This window comes from Tachypleus tridentatus, unplaced genomic scaffold (assembly GCF_004210375.1).
Source record: "Tachypleus tridentatus isolate NWPU-2018 unplaced genomic scaffold, ASM421037v1 Hic_cluster_2, whole genome shotgun sequence".
NCBI lineage: Eukaryota > Metazoa > Arthropoda > Merostomata > Xiphosura > Limulidae > Tachypleus > Tachypleus tridentatus.
Window position 1 is genome coordinate 27892073 of NW_027467782.1, and position 18687 is coordinate 27910759.

The 18687-nt window shown below is 30.2% G+C and overlaps 1 protein-coding gene and 2 long non-coding RNA genes across 12 annotated transcripts in view; 2 read left to right on the forward strand and 1 right to left on the reverse strand.

Moving 5' to 3' along the window:
- LOC143243335 (uncharacterized) overlaps positions 1-18687 on the reverse strand; it is a 20368-nt gene continuing 1681 nt past the window's right edge. The window contains exons 2-5 of one of the 10 annotated variants that reach the window (XR_013024262.1): positions 14709-14782; positions 10404-10469; positions 8998-9054; positions 1-4343 (exon numbers count right to left, since the gene is read on the reverse strand). This is a non-coding gene — a long non-coding RNA (uncharacterized LOC143243335). The other 9 variants (XR_013024261.1, XR_013024260.1, XR_013024259.1 and 6 more) reach the window with 9 other exon arrangements.
- LOC143243337 (uncharacterized) lies at positions 5672-9037 on the forward strand. Its single transcript, XR_013024269.1, has 2 exons — positions 5672-8456; positions 8762-9037. It is a non-coding gene; the product is annotated as an uncharacterized LOC143243337 (long non-coding RNA).
- Positions 13763-18687, forward strand: part of LOC143243334 (uncharacterized) — a 16081-nt gene continuing 11156 nt past the window's right edge. Inside the window, exon 1 of the mRNA XM_076487186.1 lies at positions 13763-14062. Coding sequence (XP_076343301.1) covers positions 14026-14062 — 37 coding nt within the window. The 5' untranslated portion in view covers positions 13763-14025. The remainder of the gene's footprint in view (positions 14063-18687) is intronic.

The following is an 18687-nucleotide window of genomic DNA, read 5'->3' on the forward strand; positions in this document are numbered from 1 at the left end:
TTTTCTTTTTCCTTCACAATCACTGTATTCAATAACACATTAGGACATATGATTGCATGAACAAAAGAAAGAGAAACACTAAAAAATTTATCAGACAAGGATACATTGCTACAGCTGTACCAAACTATCCTTAAAACATCTCAAACTGAATGTTATGAAATAAAATCAGAAATATAATGCCACAATAATAATGTATGTTGAATAAAGTTGTGATGTTTACTTCCATAAAAATAATTTTACGTCATTATAAGCAGAAGTATTAAATGAGAGGAACATCTTGATAGTGTATCATAAAAATTGTCTTCTTATTTTAGTTGTTAAAAACAAACAGTAATAAAGGCTGTAGATTATATTCATCATGTTTTTATGACCTACAAATGAAATGATGTCTGACAAAAGTACTTGAGGGAGAAGTATATGTATCTAGAGTTGCATAGTAAATGTTACTACAAAGAACTGTGACTATACAGCAATATCTGTAAGTCACACACAGCCTATAATAAAAACAATCTACAAAACATTTTTTGGAAACTATGTACTAGTCATTCTGTTAACAACTGTATTATTATTTCTTAACTTAAAAAACAACAACCAACATCTCATTGAAGTATGCTTGTTTGTTATTGGATAAAACAATATAGTTTCATATAATATAGTACTGGTAAATACAAACAAATTACTTTTAAAACATTAAAAATAAACATCAGCTAACAAAACAACACTAAGTATACAATTAACTTTTAATGTATTCTATCCATTCATCCATCCAATATTTTCAGAAACCAAAACAAATAATAAATATACTGTGTACATAAACATATAAATATTGCTCTACATACAACTCAAGCAAAAAAATGGTATTATTAAATAGGATAAATTTACCAAAGATTTATAAACTGATTTTATGGAAATTATTTGGTTTGCACACAAAACGAACTTGAAAACTATCTTCCAAAAACTCAGCAGGTATGGACAGATAGTTACAATGAACTATTCCGTGGAAAAACAAATGTACCCCACAAACAAAAAAACATACAACGTACAATGCATATAAATATCTTTCTCAGTTACTAAACAAAAAAACATTCCACAATACTTGATTTCTTCAAACTGAAAAATATCAACATCTAACACAACCAGAAAAATAATTATTTTATACAGTTTCTTTGCAGCAGTTATAAGTTTATTATGATTAATAAAATATTTTCCCAACACACACACACACACAAATAGTTCTGACTTGTTTTATTTGAAATCTCCTGATAAATATTATATTTTAAAGTTAGTTTCTCTGATAAATTTTTATTATTTACACAAAAGCAAAAGCATGACAATATTATCAAATTTTATAACCTTTTAACCAGTGTTAAAGTCCCAATTGAGTTAAATAGTTTTAGCTGTTTCCAGAAGTGTAAAACTAAACATAAAGAAGCACTTCATAGTTCAAAACATCAAAGCAATATACACATATTTACACTAATTATTCATGTCCACAGTAACATACTATTCTGAAAAAAAAATTGCCTATGGTCAAAACAAAGTAATACAAAAGGCTGGGACAAGAAACAACTAAATGTTGAACATTCAAGAGTAAGCAGTTTGAATCATGATGTGACCATTGAAGTCCAACCTGACAAAATGGATTGTAAACAACTAAGAGTGTTTGTGAAAACATTTAAGAAACACAGAGGCTGATACCTTACAGAAGTTTCCACCCTTCATGATGGTTATTAGCTTACAAATATTTTGAACCCTTAAGACAACTGATGGTCACAGAAAATGTTAACCCTTATCACTAATCTCTGTTACTGTTGAAGGCCTGTGTAAGGGAACTTGCACTATCATTAACAAATTATTTTATATTAGTTAAAGGGCCACTCTGACATTTTTTCCCAACAAATTAGAAAAACAAAACATGAAAATTTTTTACTCACTATCTAAACATGGCTATCTTTTGTTAGAATTTTATATTGCTCTGTACCTTTTTCATTTGTCTGAATCTTTTGAGTGTCTAATATGATTCACAATAGGTATTCCATGAATTAAAAACAACAACATGATATAGTACTATACTTGTACTAACATAAATTAATATGTAAATCAGGAGTACTAAGTCTTCTGTTTACAATCAGTAACAGGAGTAATGTCACAAAAATTCTTCTTCATTAACATATGTTTACTAGTAGTTCTAGTGCTGTAAACATCTACAAGTTTGGGACCTTCAAAATTGGTATTTCATGTAACAAACCATCTACCAGATAGTGGGTTTTATTTAATGTAAAGTACAAAAACTGTTGAAAATTATACCCCATAATAACCTGATGATGTATCATTCATTATGAGCCTAAAATGTACAGTACAACATAGCTAATAATTATTTTATCTAATTAGTCAATTACAATTCAACCAGTAGCATACTTATATGACAAGTAAAAGGCACAATTTTAAATGTTTCATAAAAGTTAATCACAACTAACTTCTTTCAGTGTCAAATTATTAGAGAAACATGTCAAACATAATTCCCATTTTAAAAATCTTTAAAAGTTCTTTTCCCATTTGTATACTATCCTACCAAACATTTCTTACAATCATGAGATGTGTGAGATTTATTTCAAAATAAACTGAACACTGGCTTTCAGATACGCAGCACGTAAATATGTTTAATATTGAGTAAAAACCAGCTGCCAGCTCTAAGTGTCTGATGTAAGTAGAGGATGAAAAGTCTGTTTATACAATGACAAACAAATTATACTACTGTGTAATATTACTACAGACATATTTGTTTTGTATATGTTACAAACAAATTGAATTATTCTATAGTAGTAACATCATATGCTCTTCTCCATTAGTTTGGTAAACAACTTTGTCAAATTATTTAGCACCACAAAACAGTCACCTCATTGCAATATCAAGGTACAGCACAGTGACAATCATTTAGCCACTTTTTCATGGTTGTAGTAATGTTTGTTTGTTTTTAGCATCTCCCACTATATTACAGTATACCATATTAGCAGGGTAACAATCACATTACCCTTGTTTTTCATTGTCATAGTACTGTGTTTTTCTAGTGTCTGCCATTAGGTTGCAGCAGTTGTGGTACAGTAACAATCATTTAGCCATTTTTGGATTATTATAACACAATGTATTATTATGTAACAGCATACCAGTCAACTATACCTAAATTATTGTACATAATACTAACTGTTCTCTTCTGTATTGTCTGTTTACCATTTCACTTCACCACATACCAGGTTGGCAATTTTACTTTGTATCCACATGAAGATGTTTATTCCAGTAATAACTGGGACTACACTTGAAAAACTGTATTAAGTACCATTCTAAAAATCTCATAAAAGCCCTTGGTGTTTGTTTTGAAAACACATCTTAACAGATATTGTTTATACAGATGACTCTCTTAACACAACTATATCAGTGTGTTGAATCATAAAGAAGACAGTTTAGATCTATCATAGCTGCTACAAGGTTTGTTTATATTCTAATATCTGTATGTAATTTTACAATTAGTTATTAAGTTATATTCAGAAAACACAAGGAATTCAGTTGTGTCACATAACAGTTTATCAGATGATTCAAGTTCATTATCTACTATCTATATATTACCTTGAGACCAAACAGTTATGAGCTAGCTATTAAATAAAATGGAAAATTAGAAGAGAACTATAACACTGACCCGTGTTTTAATGTCTTTTTTTATATTATTTGTGTTATAATCACAATTTAATTATAATATCAAACTTCCCTCAGAATCACACTCTTTCCCTATTCTATAACACAATAAATGGGCTAAACAAAAGTGATTTAAAACTGAGAAATAAAGCAACACATGGGTCAAATAATTTTAATAATTTAGTGTCATAAACGTTTTTGTCTCTCACAAAATTTTAAAACTATATAGCCAAATAATCAAAAACTGGTCAATATATTTTGTTAGAAATAAGTAGAAAGTGCACTTCTTGGCCTAATTTCCTTTATGGCAGACATTAATATGGTAAGCTCTGCTGCTAGAACTATCCATTTTTAACAAAACTGTGGTAATAATAAGAATCTTTATATTTTATTAATGTTAACTGAAAGCCTGGTACAGTCACTTCTCAGAATAATTGATATCAATGTTCTTGACATTGAACAGTCACATTTTACTAATTCATAAAACACACAAAAAACTGAATGGATACTTTCCATCAAGCCAGTAATTATAGGAAACCAAAATATGTAACAAAGGGAAGAATTAAGTACAATTATACTAATCACTGTTTGATGTTAACTGTCTGATATGTTTTAGGGCAGTTTCTACCAACTTCTTCTTGTCTGCTTCTCTCACCCTTAAGGGAGTAAAGAACATTAATTCACACTAAAAGTATGGATAGGTCAAATTAATATTTTAAAAAATTAGTAAATTATATTATTAAAATTGTACAAATCCTTTTCATTCACAAGACTGAACAAGACCTACCTAAAAAAAATAAGACCCTTTAAAAAAATGTTGCATTATTTGAAACTTGTATTTTTAAGCAATAATTTTATTTCTGAAACAACTTGAAAGGTAGTTATACATTTTTCATCAATAAATAAACATTGCAATTGGTACAAAAGCATGCATTATAAAATATAAAGTGTAAACACACCATTGTAAAGTAAAAAAAAAAAAAAACAAACTTTTTATCTTTATAACACAAATTTGCCCTAAACAATGTTCTAGGTAACACTGCATAACAAATCATTTGCTACATTAGAAAACTCAAGTGATTATTTGGTAATTAAATAGTTTTGGTTTCAGACACGTAATCAGAATTTGTCCATCACCTCCAGATTTTAAGATACTGTAGTATCTCACTACTTTATCAACAATATGTGTAATACCATACAATCAGCTCAGTTCAATAGGTTTATACTGTGAAATTAAGTTTACATAGAAAGTTTAATGAACAAAAGGAATAAATTTTTTGATAACTTCAGACAGTAACTGTATTGTATTGGTGTAAAACTCCATATATATTGTTTATATGTGCTACTTGTTCTTGATAAAATTATAATGACTTGCACCAATTTTGCTTCATTCCCATGTTCACCTTTTCTGCCCAGGAACATTTGAGGAGTCCCTCAACTGAGCTTAAAATGGGCAGAGTGATACACCTCTCTCTCAACTGCTTTTCACTCACTCACTCAGTTGGTTACTTTTTCTGGCTCTGTGCACACTCAAAACAAAGTCCATCTTCCTCACATCATACCTGTGATATAATCAAATGAAATCAAAATTTTGTTTTTAAAATATTTTAAACTAGTTCTCTAAACATAATTCTTTTATACTTTTTAGAAAATTATTTCATGTACTGACTGCTTTCTCTTCAAGTAAAGTCCAAAAACCCCCGAAACAGTTTATGCTACATTTGTGTTGTTCAGTTTCCAAATCTGGCTTCACACAGTGGCTAAATAAAAGAAGAGCAATTGTGTCATTGACAATTTCAATGATACAGTGTGAGCCCAAAGATCATCTAACTTACTGTTATTTTTGCATTAATATTTCTGGATATTCAGACAAAACTAAACAATACACTAAATATCCAGAGATTGCATCTGTGATGAAACCAGTACCTCATGGGGATGATTTTCTCGTGTCACATCCAGCAGCAAAGTGGGAAATAGAAGTTATACTGCAAAAAAGACAATGAATCATCTTTACTTTCTTCATTTAGTAATTTTACCCCTGTGGCATCTCAGCATAAACTGCCTCATCTGATCACACAAGATGAGCTAAATGATCAGATTTGTGACTTGTTTTATACTGAAACAGCATGAGGAACTTTCATTTATGGCAATGGAATTTATCATAAAAGTCTTGCTCCTCACTACAGCATGCAAGATACTTTGTGTTTCTGTACAAATGTTGATGCACTTATTGAAGAATCAAGTACTGAATATACTCTCAAGAAAGAAAACATTTTACCAATTCATCTAAAGTTAGTGTGAAAACTGTGCTTTTACATAATGGGAACACTAAGCCATTGGTTCCTGTTGTTAATGCTGTGAACACAGTAGAACATGCAGCTTATTCCTGAAGCAATCAAATATCCACAACTGCTAAGTCTATAAAGTGAGTGTACCAAACACTGCAGCTTTTTGTCTGTCTGGGATAGCCGATATCATAAAATGCATTTCAAAAAAACGGAATGGCCAGTGAGAGAATTACGTTCCAGGAAAACAGAAAGTTGAGTTCCAACTTTCAGTGAATCATCAAGATATGTTTCTTCCCCCACTCCATCTGTCTTATAAGTTTCAAAAAGTTAGTGAAGTAAAAACTAAAAGGTCGTATTTTTGTTGGGCCACAGATTTGGGAAGTGCTGATGAATGGTGATTTTGAAACATTAATCAGTCAGAAAGAACTTACTGCGAGGAAATCACTCAAACTGGTTGTTAAAATTTTCTTAGGAATTTACAGAGATGAAAACTATGTTGTGACGATTAATGATATCCCTGAGAACAAGAGGAAAACTGGGTCCAAGATGTCACTAAAGTTACACTTCTCACACTTTTAATTAAGTTTCTTATCAAATGATCTTGGTGAAGTGAGCAATAATCTTGGTGAGCACTTCCCTTAAGTTATGTCTATAATAGAACAGTAACATCAAGAAAGACAGTGGAATCCTGTGATGACGGAAGATTACTGTTGATTCTTGTTTTATGAAACTAACAACATACATTAAAGATGCAACAAGTCAGTCAGGTATTTTGTGAAAAGAAATAAAAAATAATACCATGATGAAAGTTTTAAACATAGCTTAAGTGTATTTTCAGTTTTTGAACATTCTTAAATGCAATTTTCAATAAATAAATAAAGTCATCAGAGAGTTATTTTCATAATATATAAGAATATTTAGAATAAACCTAATATAGCTCATAATCTAGAGGTGATCAGTAATATTCAACAATTTTTAGAATCAGGATCAACAAACTACTCATGAACAGTTGTATTTTTATTGTAGTGGAGAAACTTTTGTGGACAGTGTAACTTCTAAACGTATATAATTACTGTGCAAAATTACTCAAACACTTATATGATTTACATATTTCTGAAAAATTACTTTGATTCAATGACTTTAGGATATTTCAACACATAAACAAAAAACATGAATTTTATCTCATAAGTACAACTCAAAGCTGATAGTTAAAACCATTTATAACTTCTATTATAAAGAAGCTTACACATAGAACAGCCTTAAATATAAAATTTTCAAAACTACTTACAGATCAACCTATACAAAGTATATACTTCATGATATTCCTACAAGTACCTATATTCTTAGTTATGCCAACTAACAAGACATGCTTTAACAGATATGAGGTGTTCTTTCATTATAAAAAGCCCAGACACCTAGTTATCATAAAAAAACTATCATATTTATATGCAAGAAAGTATTAATTATTGTGCAAATTTGTGGTAAGCACTGTTAAATATATGAATAAACAAACATTCTGAATTTAAATGGTTTTCTATTAAATGAAACTAATTATGGCTAAATTAACTTGCACGTTCATGATCATTAACTTCAAAATGTAATATAGAATTTTAGTTATAAACATTATACCATAAATTTAAGATTTTATTTCTATCTATCTTAGAAAAATAATATATTAATAATATTTATCTACTTTGTATTCAATGTTTTATTACTCTCACATTACACGTGGAGATGAAAATCTGAGAATGTTTATTTAATTTGAAGCATTGGAACCTATCATCTTGTGAATATGTGCAAATTGTATGCATGTATGATTAACTGACTACACAACAGACATTCAACTATTATTAAACTCTGGACAATTAAAACTGATTCATTAATAATTATGGTATTAATACAGAGAATTCTCAGGTTATGTTTAATATATTACTATGATAAAAAAAATCTACAGAGAGAAACTTTTTGGTAATAAAATCTACAACTGTTTCCAACTTCTGATCAAAACAAAATACCTATATAGTTCAAATAAAAATTAAACAAGAAATGAATATTATGTACATCTAACATATCACCTTACTTATTATGATTAGAAGGTATTGATTCATCTGTCATGGTACCCTCAATGCAAGCAAAGTTTTTGCTATAATCCCAAACACAAGATTCAGCTAGTTTAGGAGGTTTAGTTTTGTTCTAAACACATATCTTAAGATAACAATGCAAAATAATCCTCATAAACAAATATATATCAAACAATTTAACCAATACTAAAAATAAACTAACATTAAAGAAAGAAAAAATAAAACATTACTTTATTCAGAGTCTACAACTATTTATCATCTTACCTTCATTCTTTCTAAATTTGTATTTACACCTGTTAAAGGCTAGTTGAGAAACTAAATAAGACTTAACTTTTAATTTAAAAAATGAAACTTGACATCTTGCAGGACACGTCTTGGAGTAAGACATCAATAGTATCAGGTATCTTAAGGGCAACATATGACTAGGTAACTAAACATACAACTTTCATCAATAGTATCAGGTATCTTAAGGGCAACATATGACTAGGTAACTAAACATACAACTTTCATCAATAGTATCAGGTATCTTAAGGGCAACATATGACTAGGTAACTAAACATACAACTTTCATCAATAGTATCAGGTATCTTAAGGGCAACATATGACTAGGTAACTAAACATACAACTTTCATCAATAGTATCAGGTTTCTTAAGGACAACATATGACTAGGTAACTAAACATACAACTTTCATCAATAGTATCAGGTATCTTAAGGGCAACATATGACTAGGTAACTAAACATACAACTTTTAAGGTGGCTATATGTTTTCATTTTCCTTTTTTAAAAATCAAAACATGCATAATAATTATTGGAAAGACTAACAATTTATAATAAAGCAGTATAATAGTGACATTTAAAATTAACTTTGATTACTTTTATGTTCCACTTACTTTTCAAGCAGAACTACAGCAACTTGTGGGTTTACCCTTCAATACTTACTATTTTCTTGTCCATAGTCATGAAAGTAGGTTGCCCAGTCCCATGTCATGAAAAGATCTAGAAGTTATAAGAAAATATAACTAGAAAAATTCTACAAGAAAAATTCCAGTGCACCAAAATAAAGTAAACTGTTATATGTAAATTAACTTACAAAAATTACAAGAAGAAGGAATTGTACACCGTAAGTCAGAAAGTAATAATAAGAAATCAGTTTTAGTGAAAGGAGACTGATGGACTCTGTGACTAAACTAAAATAATTGGAAGATGTGATATCGAAAAATATATGTAACTATTTTACATAGTGGAGTTTCCACAGTTAATACATCTTTAATTATATTTATTTGTTTGTTTTTGAATTTCATGCAATGCTACACGAGGGCTATCTGCATTAGCCATCCCTAATTTAGAAGTGTAAAACTAGACAGAAGTCAGCTAGCTATCCCTAATTTAACAGTGTAAGACTGGAGGGAAGTCAGCTAGCTATCCCTAATTTAACAGTGTAAGACTAGATGGAAGTCAGCTAGCTATCCAATTTAACAGTGTAAGACTAGACGGAAGTCAGCTAGCTATCCATAATTTAACAGTGTAAGACTGGAGGGAAGTCAGCTAGCTATCCATAATTTAACAGTGTAAGACTGGAGGGAAGTCAGCTAGCTATCCCTAATTTAACAGTGTAAGACTAGACGAATGTCAGCTAGCTATCCATAATTTAACAGTGTAAGACTGGAGGGAAGTCAGCTAGCTATCCCTAATTTAACAGTGTAAGACTGGAGGGAATTACGTACTTTACATTCACACTTAGACACAACTAGCTATCATCTGATCTTAACATTAGTAACGGAAGGTGTATTTAATGGGCTAAATATAAGCATTGGGTGTAAAACATTATTGTAACAAAGGCTTAGTTGAAATGCTACTCCACTGAAACCCTTGGTAATTTTTATCTTACTTTTGTCTATACCTCAATGATAATAAATAACTGAAAAAAATATAAATAAAATGCTATCTAACTTATCATGGTGCAATAAGTAAGCCTAGGGTATTATTTGTTTTATAATTAAGCTTAAAAATGTACTGTGCAATAACTTACTCTAAGCTCAATAAAGACAAAATATCAATTCTAAATCTAAATAATTTCTGAATTAAATTGTTTTGTTCTATCACCAAAGTTAACAAGAATAAAAAACAAACCAATATGTATATTAAACATTCACAACATAAATACCATAGTTGACCTAACAATATCAATTGGTAGTTTTGTTACAAAACAATGATATAAATTGTAGACCATTACTATTAAAACAAAGAAGCATGACACAAACTGTTTATTATATATATTAACACCAGAGGGACATTTAGAGTGTTCCTTCTACCACACACATTATACTCTTTAACACTGTAAATACCTGACAGCCATAAAGCTTCTTATTTCCAAAGAATGCAACATGTAGATCTTCAATGATTTCAGTTTACTAAAATGTTTAGTTAAAATAAAGTTATTTCAATTTTTAAGTCCATCTCATGCTACGTTTATCATTTTTATAAAGTACTTAATAACTTTATGTTTGATGAAAAATTCAAAATCTTCCTATTAACAGTAAGCAGCGCCAATCTTTATACATATACTCAAAAGGTGATATACAAAACTAACTTTTATCTCTGTATTTCTATAGACTGATGGAACTTTTAGGTGAATAGGTCTATTCAGATACAAATAACTATTTTGAATCTATTCAATGTTACACAGCGTGGCTTTCAAATGCATTTCTAAACTTTTGTAAAAGAAATAGCAATAACTAACATACTGAGCAAGAGCAAGAATTTAAACTGAACAAAATACACTATTCGTTTCAAGCAGGCTAAACTAGCCTAACAATCTTTTGACTATTTATGTACATGTAAAACATGGGAAACTGAATGAGTGTTTAAATCTTTATCAGTACTACATATAACCCAATAAAGGTGACATAAAATATCTTAACTCAATTGACTATTCTTTTTTAGGATAATAAAGAGCAATGATTAGTAGGGCACATTACAAGTACAGATGTTGATGTCATTTATGTCAATAATAACAGAAGACATTCCTGTCATGTTTAGATGTACATAAAAAAATGTGTGCATTACATGAAAGATGGCAGTGACAACAGTTAAAAAGATGTTAAAACAGGTTTCACAGAATGGAAAAATACAAAAATAAAAAAGGAATGGGAATTACAGAAAATGATAATGTAAAGAAATATATAGGAAACAATACTAATATATGGAAAATAGAAAAATGAATAAAAATACAGGTGATATTAGTATATAGGAAACAATTCTAATATATGGGAAATAGAAAAATGAATAAAAATATAGGTGATATTAATATATAGGAAACAATACTAATATACGGGAAATAGAAAAATGAATAAAAATACAGGTGATATTAATATATAGGAAACAATACTGATACATGGGAAAAAGAAAAATGAATAAAAATATAGGTGATATTAATATATAGGAAACAATACTAATATACAGGAAATAGAAAAATGAATTAAAATACAGGTGATATTAATAAAAAAATAAAAATAAATTACAAAGTTGTTTTGAAATTTTTTTAAGAGATGCACAAAGGTCATTAATTCTAGGACTAAGAATGATGTCATACTGTTATAGATTTTAACAGTGCTATCCAATAAACATCCTTTATTTCTTTCTAAAAGTGGAAAAGATTCACAAATAACAATGAGCAGTTATGTTGAAACTTGAGAAAATTAAATAACTTTAAACAATATCAAACCTAATGAAGGGCAGTTGCTTGAAACACTAGTTAAATAATGTAACTGTTTTTGTCCTTTTTGTAACTTTAGGTGTTTATAAAAACAATATTTCTTTTGTGAAGTAAGAGAGGATTCCATATACCAGCACAGTGCTTCCTTGTACCTAGAAAAGCATGAGACCTGTACAAGTAAAACTTTATACAACCTTCCCTAACAATGGCTAGTGACCAATAAAAGCCAGCCTATTAACCTGAGACACACACAAGATCATCCTCTAATACAAAGAAAAGCAATATGCAACAAAATTCACATAATACAAATTTGAAACTCCCTTGAGTTAAAAAAAGAGAAACAGACCTCCATGATGGTCACTGAATATTAAAACTACTGTATATATATATATCAACCAGTCTCTGCATCAAGAAGACTAATAATTGATTTTCAGCCATGACCACTAAATAAATAGTTTTTTGAAATTTCCAAGAATATGGAAGCAGATTATTAGTCAAAACACAGGATAAAAAGTAATGAGTAACTAATATCTAGTAGTTAATAAAAAAAAAAGTTCTCAATTAACAATCAGACAGAAGTGACCATACAGGTTACTAACTATGACAGTTCATGGGCATCAGAACTATGGGATGAACTAGACATATACAAAAACTTGTTCACCATTTACCATTCAGATAACTAGACTAGACTGATGTTTCAGGCAAGACTAAGAAAAGAGGATTCTAAAGTATTCTAGAGATGTTTCTCAAGCAAATTAGAATGACCAAATACAAAGTTCACCAAAATAATTATAACAGAAGTAAACAATCTGATTAACAATTACTTTGAAATTCTTTTAAAGCCTGTAGAAAGGTCCAGTGATTTAGTCAACAGAAAAAATATAAAAAAGAGAATAAAAGCAAATAACTTCATGAAGAAATCACAATTCCAAGAATTACTTGACAAAATAAGTCACTCTCACTTACAGCTGTGATAAGACATGTAACTGGATTCCTCGAAGTTCAAGAGAGCGAAGTCAACAAAAATGTATCAATTACAAACATGTGTGACATTTATAATCACAAGTACAAATGCCATAAATACATTGACGGATGTCACTGACAATGAATGTGAATCTCGTGTATATATTTGGTTCCCAGATATATAAAAAAGTGTTCTTGACTGAAGCCAACAGGCAAAAAATTCCAGATTAAAATGCACACAGAAGTATTTAAATGACATGGTCTTAAGTATTCACATCAGAAACTCAATGATGAGTAGTGTTGATAAACAAAATAACACTGAAATTCATATCTGTTTATCTGATCAGAACAGCAGCATTTTAAAATTAATGTATATGCAAATTACTGAATTATGTACAAAAATTAAACATCTTTACAATCCATGCATGTGAATGAAATTAACATTATAGTATATAATTTAATGTTTATGTTATCCAAGTTTTAATTCTTTGTTACAACAGAAACATTTAAAATAAATAGTTTGCTCACATAGTTTGCTTGTCACATGATTCAAGTTATATAAAAAAAAATCTCCAATTTAACAGAAACTGACTAAACACATAAGCTCGCAATGCATACAACTGTCAAGATGCCAATGTGTTTTTACATGTCCTTTTGAGACATACGATATATGCAGTCTTAGAACTGAATCCACTGAAAAACAGAAATAGATTTTACAGCCTTTTATGGGTGCTATGCCAATCTTCTATACATTGGAAACAAATTTATGATGTACAAGTAATTAGTTAATACAAATGTACAAAGCTGTTATAAAGAGCTCAGTGTACACTCCACTCCATCAACAGTTATTATGAAACTGGTGAACAGTTTTTGTTCTAAAGTAGAAGTAACAGCCTGCAGTACTATTGTCTACAGCACTTACAGTAGTTTGTTACCTCAAAATGCTATAGTTAGAGACAGTTGAACTATACTTAAATCTAATTTTTATATTTTAGTTGACTATGTATAATTTATGTTTTAAAATCATATATGAGTGATTTAATGGTTTTTATAAGCTTAACTTGTTACATGGATTGTGAAAGCTTTATAAACAAGATGGTATCCATAACAGCCATCCTGTTTTTGCAACACATCTATGTCGGAAATTTGTCAAAATAACTTCTTCATAAAAGGCCTATTGGTATCAGTTAACATATCAGAATAAATAGTGACAAAGAATTTTAAAGGATAATTAAAAATAAACTATAAATGAAAAGATAAAGACGTTAAATTACGAATATGTGAAAAAGATGACTATACTAATAAATTTCTATAAAGATGTAAAAGGTATGTACACATTTTATTTGTTAATTTTAAAAACATTTCCCTGCACTCTCTGTTGATGATGATAGAGTTAGTAATACAGTGCATAAAAGAGAAAATAAAGTTCAAATATTTACCTTAAAAAACAGCAATTGATGTTCATTTATGAGGTTCTAGAGGTTATGCAAATGAAATGTAAAAACTGTAAGGTAAAAAGTATTCTTTACATAAAAATTACTTTGCATGTGAACTACTCAAGAGTCCAAGTGTAAATAACTACATTAAATAATGAATTTTTATTAGAAAAATCCAAAAATATTTACAAAATAAAACTTTTGCTGAAACTACTTACTTTAATGAAAGTTTGTTATCAAGTTTTAAGGAAATAATTTCATTAACTAGTTTCATTTTGAAAGGCATTTCATGAGAGTTGCATACTTTTCTTCCTATGAGCATATATCATTCTACAAGGTTTAATGTCTTCCATAATGTAACTGTTAATTACATATCTATATACATAATGTATGCCTATGTTACATACGTATACAATATTAATGACTATTCTACAGCAACCACATAAAATGTATTTAGTCCAAAAGCAATGTTTACATTACTTGTAATATCTTTTAATATGAACTTAAATAGTAGACTTTTGTAAAGGTTTACTAACCTGCCTAAGATCAGCAAAGCACATCTGGAGTGCACCTTCTTCAAACCCTCTAACAGGTTCTGAATTAGCAAACACTATTGAAGACAAAAAAAACTCAGTTTAGTTTATATCCATTAGTGAATAATTATTATCTGTATTTGTTTTGAAGGCCTTAACACAAAATATTTGGATTGCCAACACAATTCAGTTTTATTGAAGCATAAAATGCTGTTTTGTTTTTGTCTTTGATCTGCTTAAACATAGTCTAGAAAGTCAACATCCAAATGTAGTGCAGATTGTGTGATAAGTTTATCAAAATGTGTGGAATAAGATTGACCTCATTTTGTAGAAACTTACTACAATGAAAGAAGTATTTTCAATAATGCATTATTATGGCCATCAAAACTGAACATGATTTACAATGAAATAGTTCCAAGGGAAGCAGGAAACCTGAAAGTTGTTCTTAAAAGATAAATTAACCCTTAAACAAATAATACTGTGTAAAAGTATTAAGTATTCTGATTATTTACACAACTGAAAAATAAATAAGAACAAAACTACAATAAGAATTTCATTAATTAATCAACAACAAAAAATAAATCTCTTCACAGAAAACTAAATCTCATTAAAAAAAATACAATTCCTAATTGACCTAAAACTTTAAGAAGTTAATTATTCTTGGGTATCTTTGAAATTAGATTTTGATAAAAATGGTTTTATGTTTCAGATGTGGTTTAAATAAACAGTTTCAATTTTAAGGTAATAACATTAAAGTGTGATGGTCCATAAGGTACAAATTTTCCAAACTCTTAAAATTTCTTGATTTGCATATATTGTGTTAACCTTATTTCCCCAGATGTTAAAAGCTTTAAAAAATAACAACAAAAGCACTTTCAATTTTGTCCATAAATCATCTATAAAAAAGATCATAGCATAATGTGTATGCTAAATGACCAATTTCCATCTTCAATCATTGTCTAATTCAGCAGAAATACCTTTGTTGTAATATATGGAAAATAGTCAAGTAAGGAAACTGTTATTGTATTAAAGTCTATCTTTATACTGTGCTGTTTGTGTCCCAGGAACCACAGAACTTACATTACACACATTTTGCACCTCACTACTATAACAACTGAATAACACAAGCAAAACCAGGTTAATATATGTGATTCATCCTCACTGTCAAGCTGAATTCAGAAAAAGTACACCTTACTTAAAAAGATGGGACTAAATATTTGTCCACAGAAAACCATCCTTTCCTTTTCACTACTGGCTTACATTATACACTATATCTTATTAGTATGATAAAGCTGACTTAAAACTATAAAATGTTCAAAGTTGCATCACCTACTTCAATCTTTTTTCACATCATCTACCTTTGTATTAAACTCACTGACTCTTTAATATTTTGGGATCTTCTAGAAATTTTTCCCTCCATCCAGGATATTTTTGTGGCCTCCAAATTAACAAGTTTGGACTGAGAGATGCCTTGGGTCTCTTTTACAACTGGATGATATATCCATATCGAGGCTTACAATATAAAATTGGATATAAGTAGCCTTGTTAATTTGGAGGCCAAGAAAATATACTGGAGAGAGGGAAAAATTTCTAGATGATCCCAATTTTCATGAAAATATAGGTGATTTTCAACAAAATAAGATATTAAGCAGGGCAACAGTGAAAGTTATGTTTCCTATACTGAAAATGTATTTCATATAACTAGTCTCATTTAGTGCTGCCCTTTATGTGACAAAAAAAGGAAGAAAAACATGCCACAAGTATTTTTCCTCCCATCCTTTGGAAATCACTCATTTTAATGTCTCTCATGCAAATTATCATGGATAATCCTCCTCAAAGGAAAGTGCTATACACTCATTATACGTGCAACTTCCTCTATTCAGTTCTATCAAATTACTGTTTTGAGTTTTAGTGGAGAATTGAAGCACTCATTTTGAGTGGAGAGGAAGTACATTTTATGTATAGAAAAACTAACTTCTAAAATGGTACATCAGCTGTGCTTATATAATCAGATAGAATCACACACTGAATTGGTGCAAGGGAAGAAAAGAAGCACCCTTTGAAAGAGTACAAAGGACACACCTTGAGTCTAAAGAATTAGATATGATGACATGATGTGGGAGACTACACTATTTCTAAACCAGCCATACTCTTCACCAATCTGGGAAATGTGTTATATATTCTGGTAGACAAAAACTGAGAAGTAAATCTAATTAGTATTGGAGAAAAATGGAAGTGTTTCCAGACACAAAGTGGCTAGGGCATGATAAACTGTACTTGACAAGTCAACTACATCCAAAATCTATGCTGCTGGAGACTGACACAGATAGAGAGGGTGGGTGTAGAATGAGGATCATACCATTTTCACTTAAAATTAATGAGACCAGAAGGGATATCAAACATCTGACTCCTGAAGAGAGCATATGTTAAGAACAGAAAATGGTATATCAACTTTGAAAACCTGATGTCCTGGATTGAAAAATGTATATGAAAGAGAAATTGACCAGAACCAACCTAAGACAAATAACATCCTCAGAATAAGCTACACAAAAGACAGTTGAAGGGAAAGAACCAGAACAATCCCAAGTTCCTCCACCATGCTGTATCAAGACGATTGTAGGACGAAGGCACCTACTGTTTGTAGGCCCTACCAGCCATATAAGTTAATCCAAAAATTAACTTTTAAGGAAAATTTTCATGGACCTATAGTTTTCATAGGCCCTAGGCACTGTGCCTAATAAATAATTCAGCCCTGCCTCCACAATACAGATAAAGTATAACTGAAGAAGGAAGTCAAACATCCATACTACAATGTGCAAAAACTTATGTATTTTGCTTTTACTCTATATCCAAAATCCAGCCAATGGATTTTCATCTGGGACCAGGATGATGAAACCCAACCAAACGAGTTAACTGCAATTTGAGGTCTCACTCCTTTGGTCTATATATATGATGTCATCTACACCAGCAGAAAACCACTTCCCTACTCTGCACTGAATTGTAGATATTTTATGCCATTAAACAATTCAGGACAATGCCCCACAGTGACTTGGAATTGAAAATTGATAAGGACACCCAGCTCCACTAGAAAAAAAGGGAGTGTGATATGTGGTGGAAAGTTTGGAAATATGTCAACACCTCAGATAGTGAAATAGGTGACCATGAAACTGTTTTTAAAGTAGCCCAAGCTGATTTATTCAATATAAGGCATGGCAGGATAGGCAGCTATCACATTCTGTTTTACTCCTGTAGTCCATGATTGGTACAGTCTGGGATGGGTGTATTTGTGAAGCACTTTTGTTGCAAAGTTAATCCTCAAGCAACCTTGTTGAATACCCCATCTCAACAGTGTGCACTGAATGGCCATGGAATATATTTAGGTGCGTATACATGGCAGAAAAGTGTGGATTTTAAGGTTAAAGAATACTTGATCAGGCAACATTTGCCATGAAGTGTGATCCAAACAGAGAATTACAATGAGAATGGAAATAAGACCTCTGAAAATGTAGAAAAGATGAAATATAACTTATCCAGGCTTGTTGTCACATGGAAGTCTAAAGAATAGTCACAGGTGGAAGACAACATCCTGAAGAGGAAGTAAAAAGCCTATGCAAATAATGAGAGAGAAACATATCACATGTAGTCCATATGCCTAAGAATTTCCTCTGACAGACAATGAAGATGCGATGCCAGAGAAAAGGTAAGATGCCTAATTTGATGAGAAGACACCTGGAGCAATGTATGGGAGGATAAAGAAACATAGGAATAAACCAACCAAATCAAAAGTTGAACCCATATGGTGGAAGGAGAAAAATCACAAACAGAAGATGGTTTCTAAGGGATAAATAGGTGGAAATGGAAATCATGAATACAACAATGAAGAGCACATACAGGACACAGAAGGCCAGGAAATGGAAGGAAGGGAAATTGGAGTAACCATATCTAGCAGCCAAGATTTTATGGAGGAAAGAATAATCTGGAT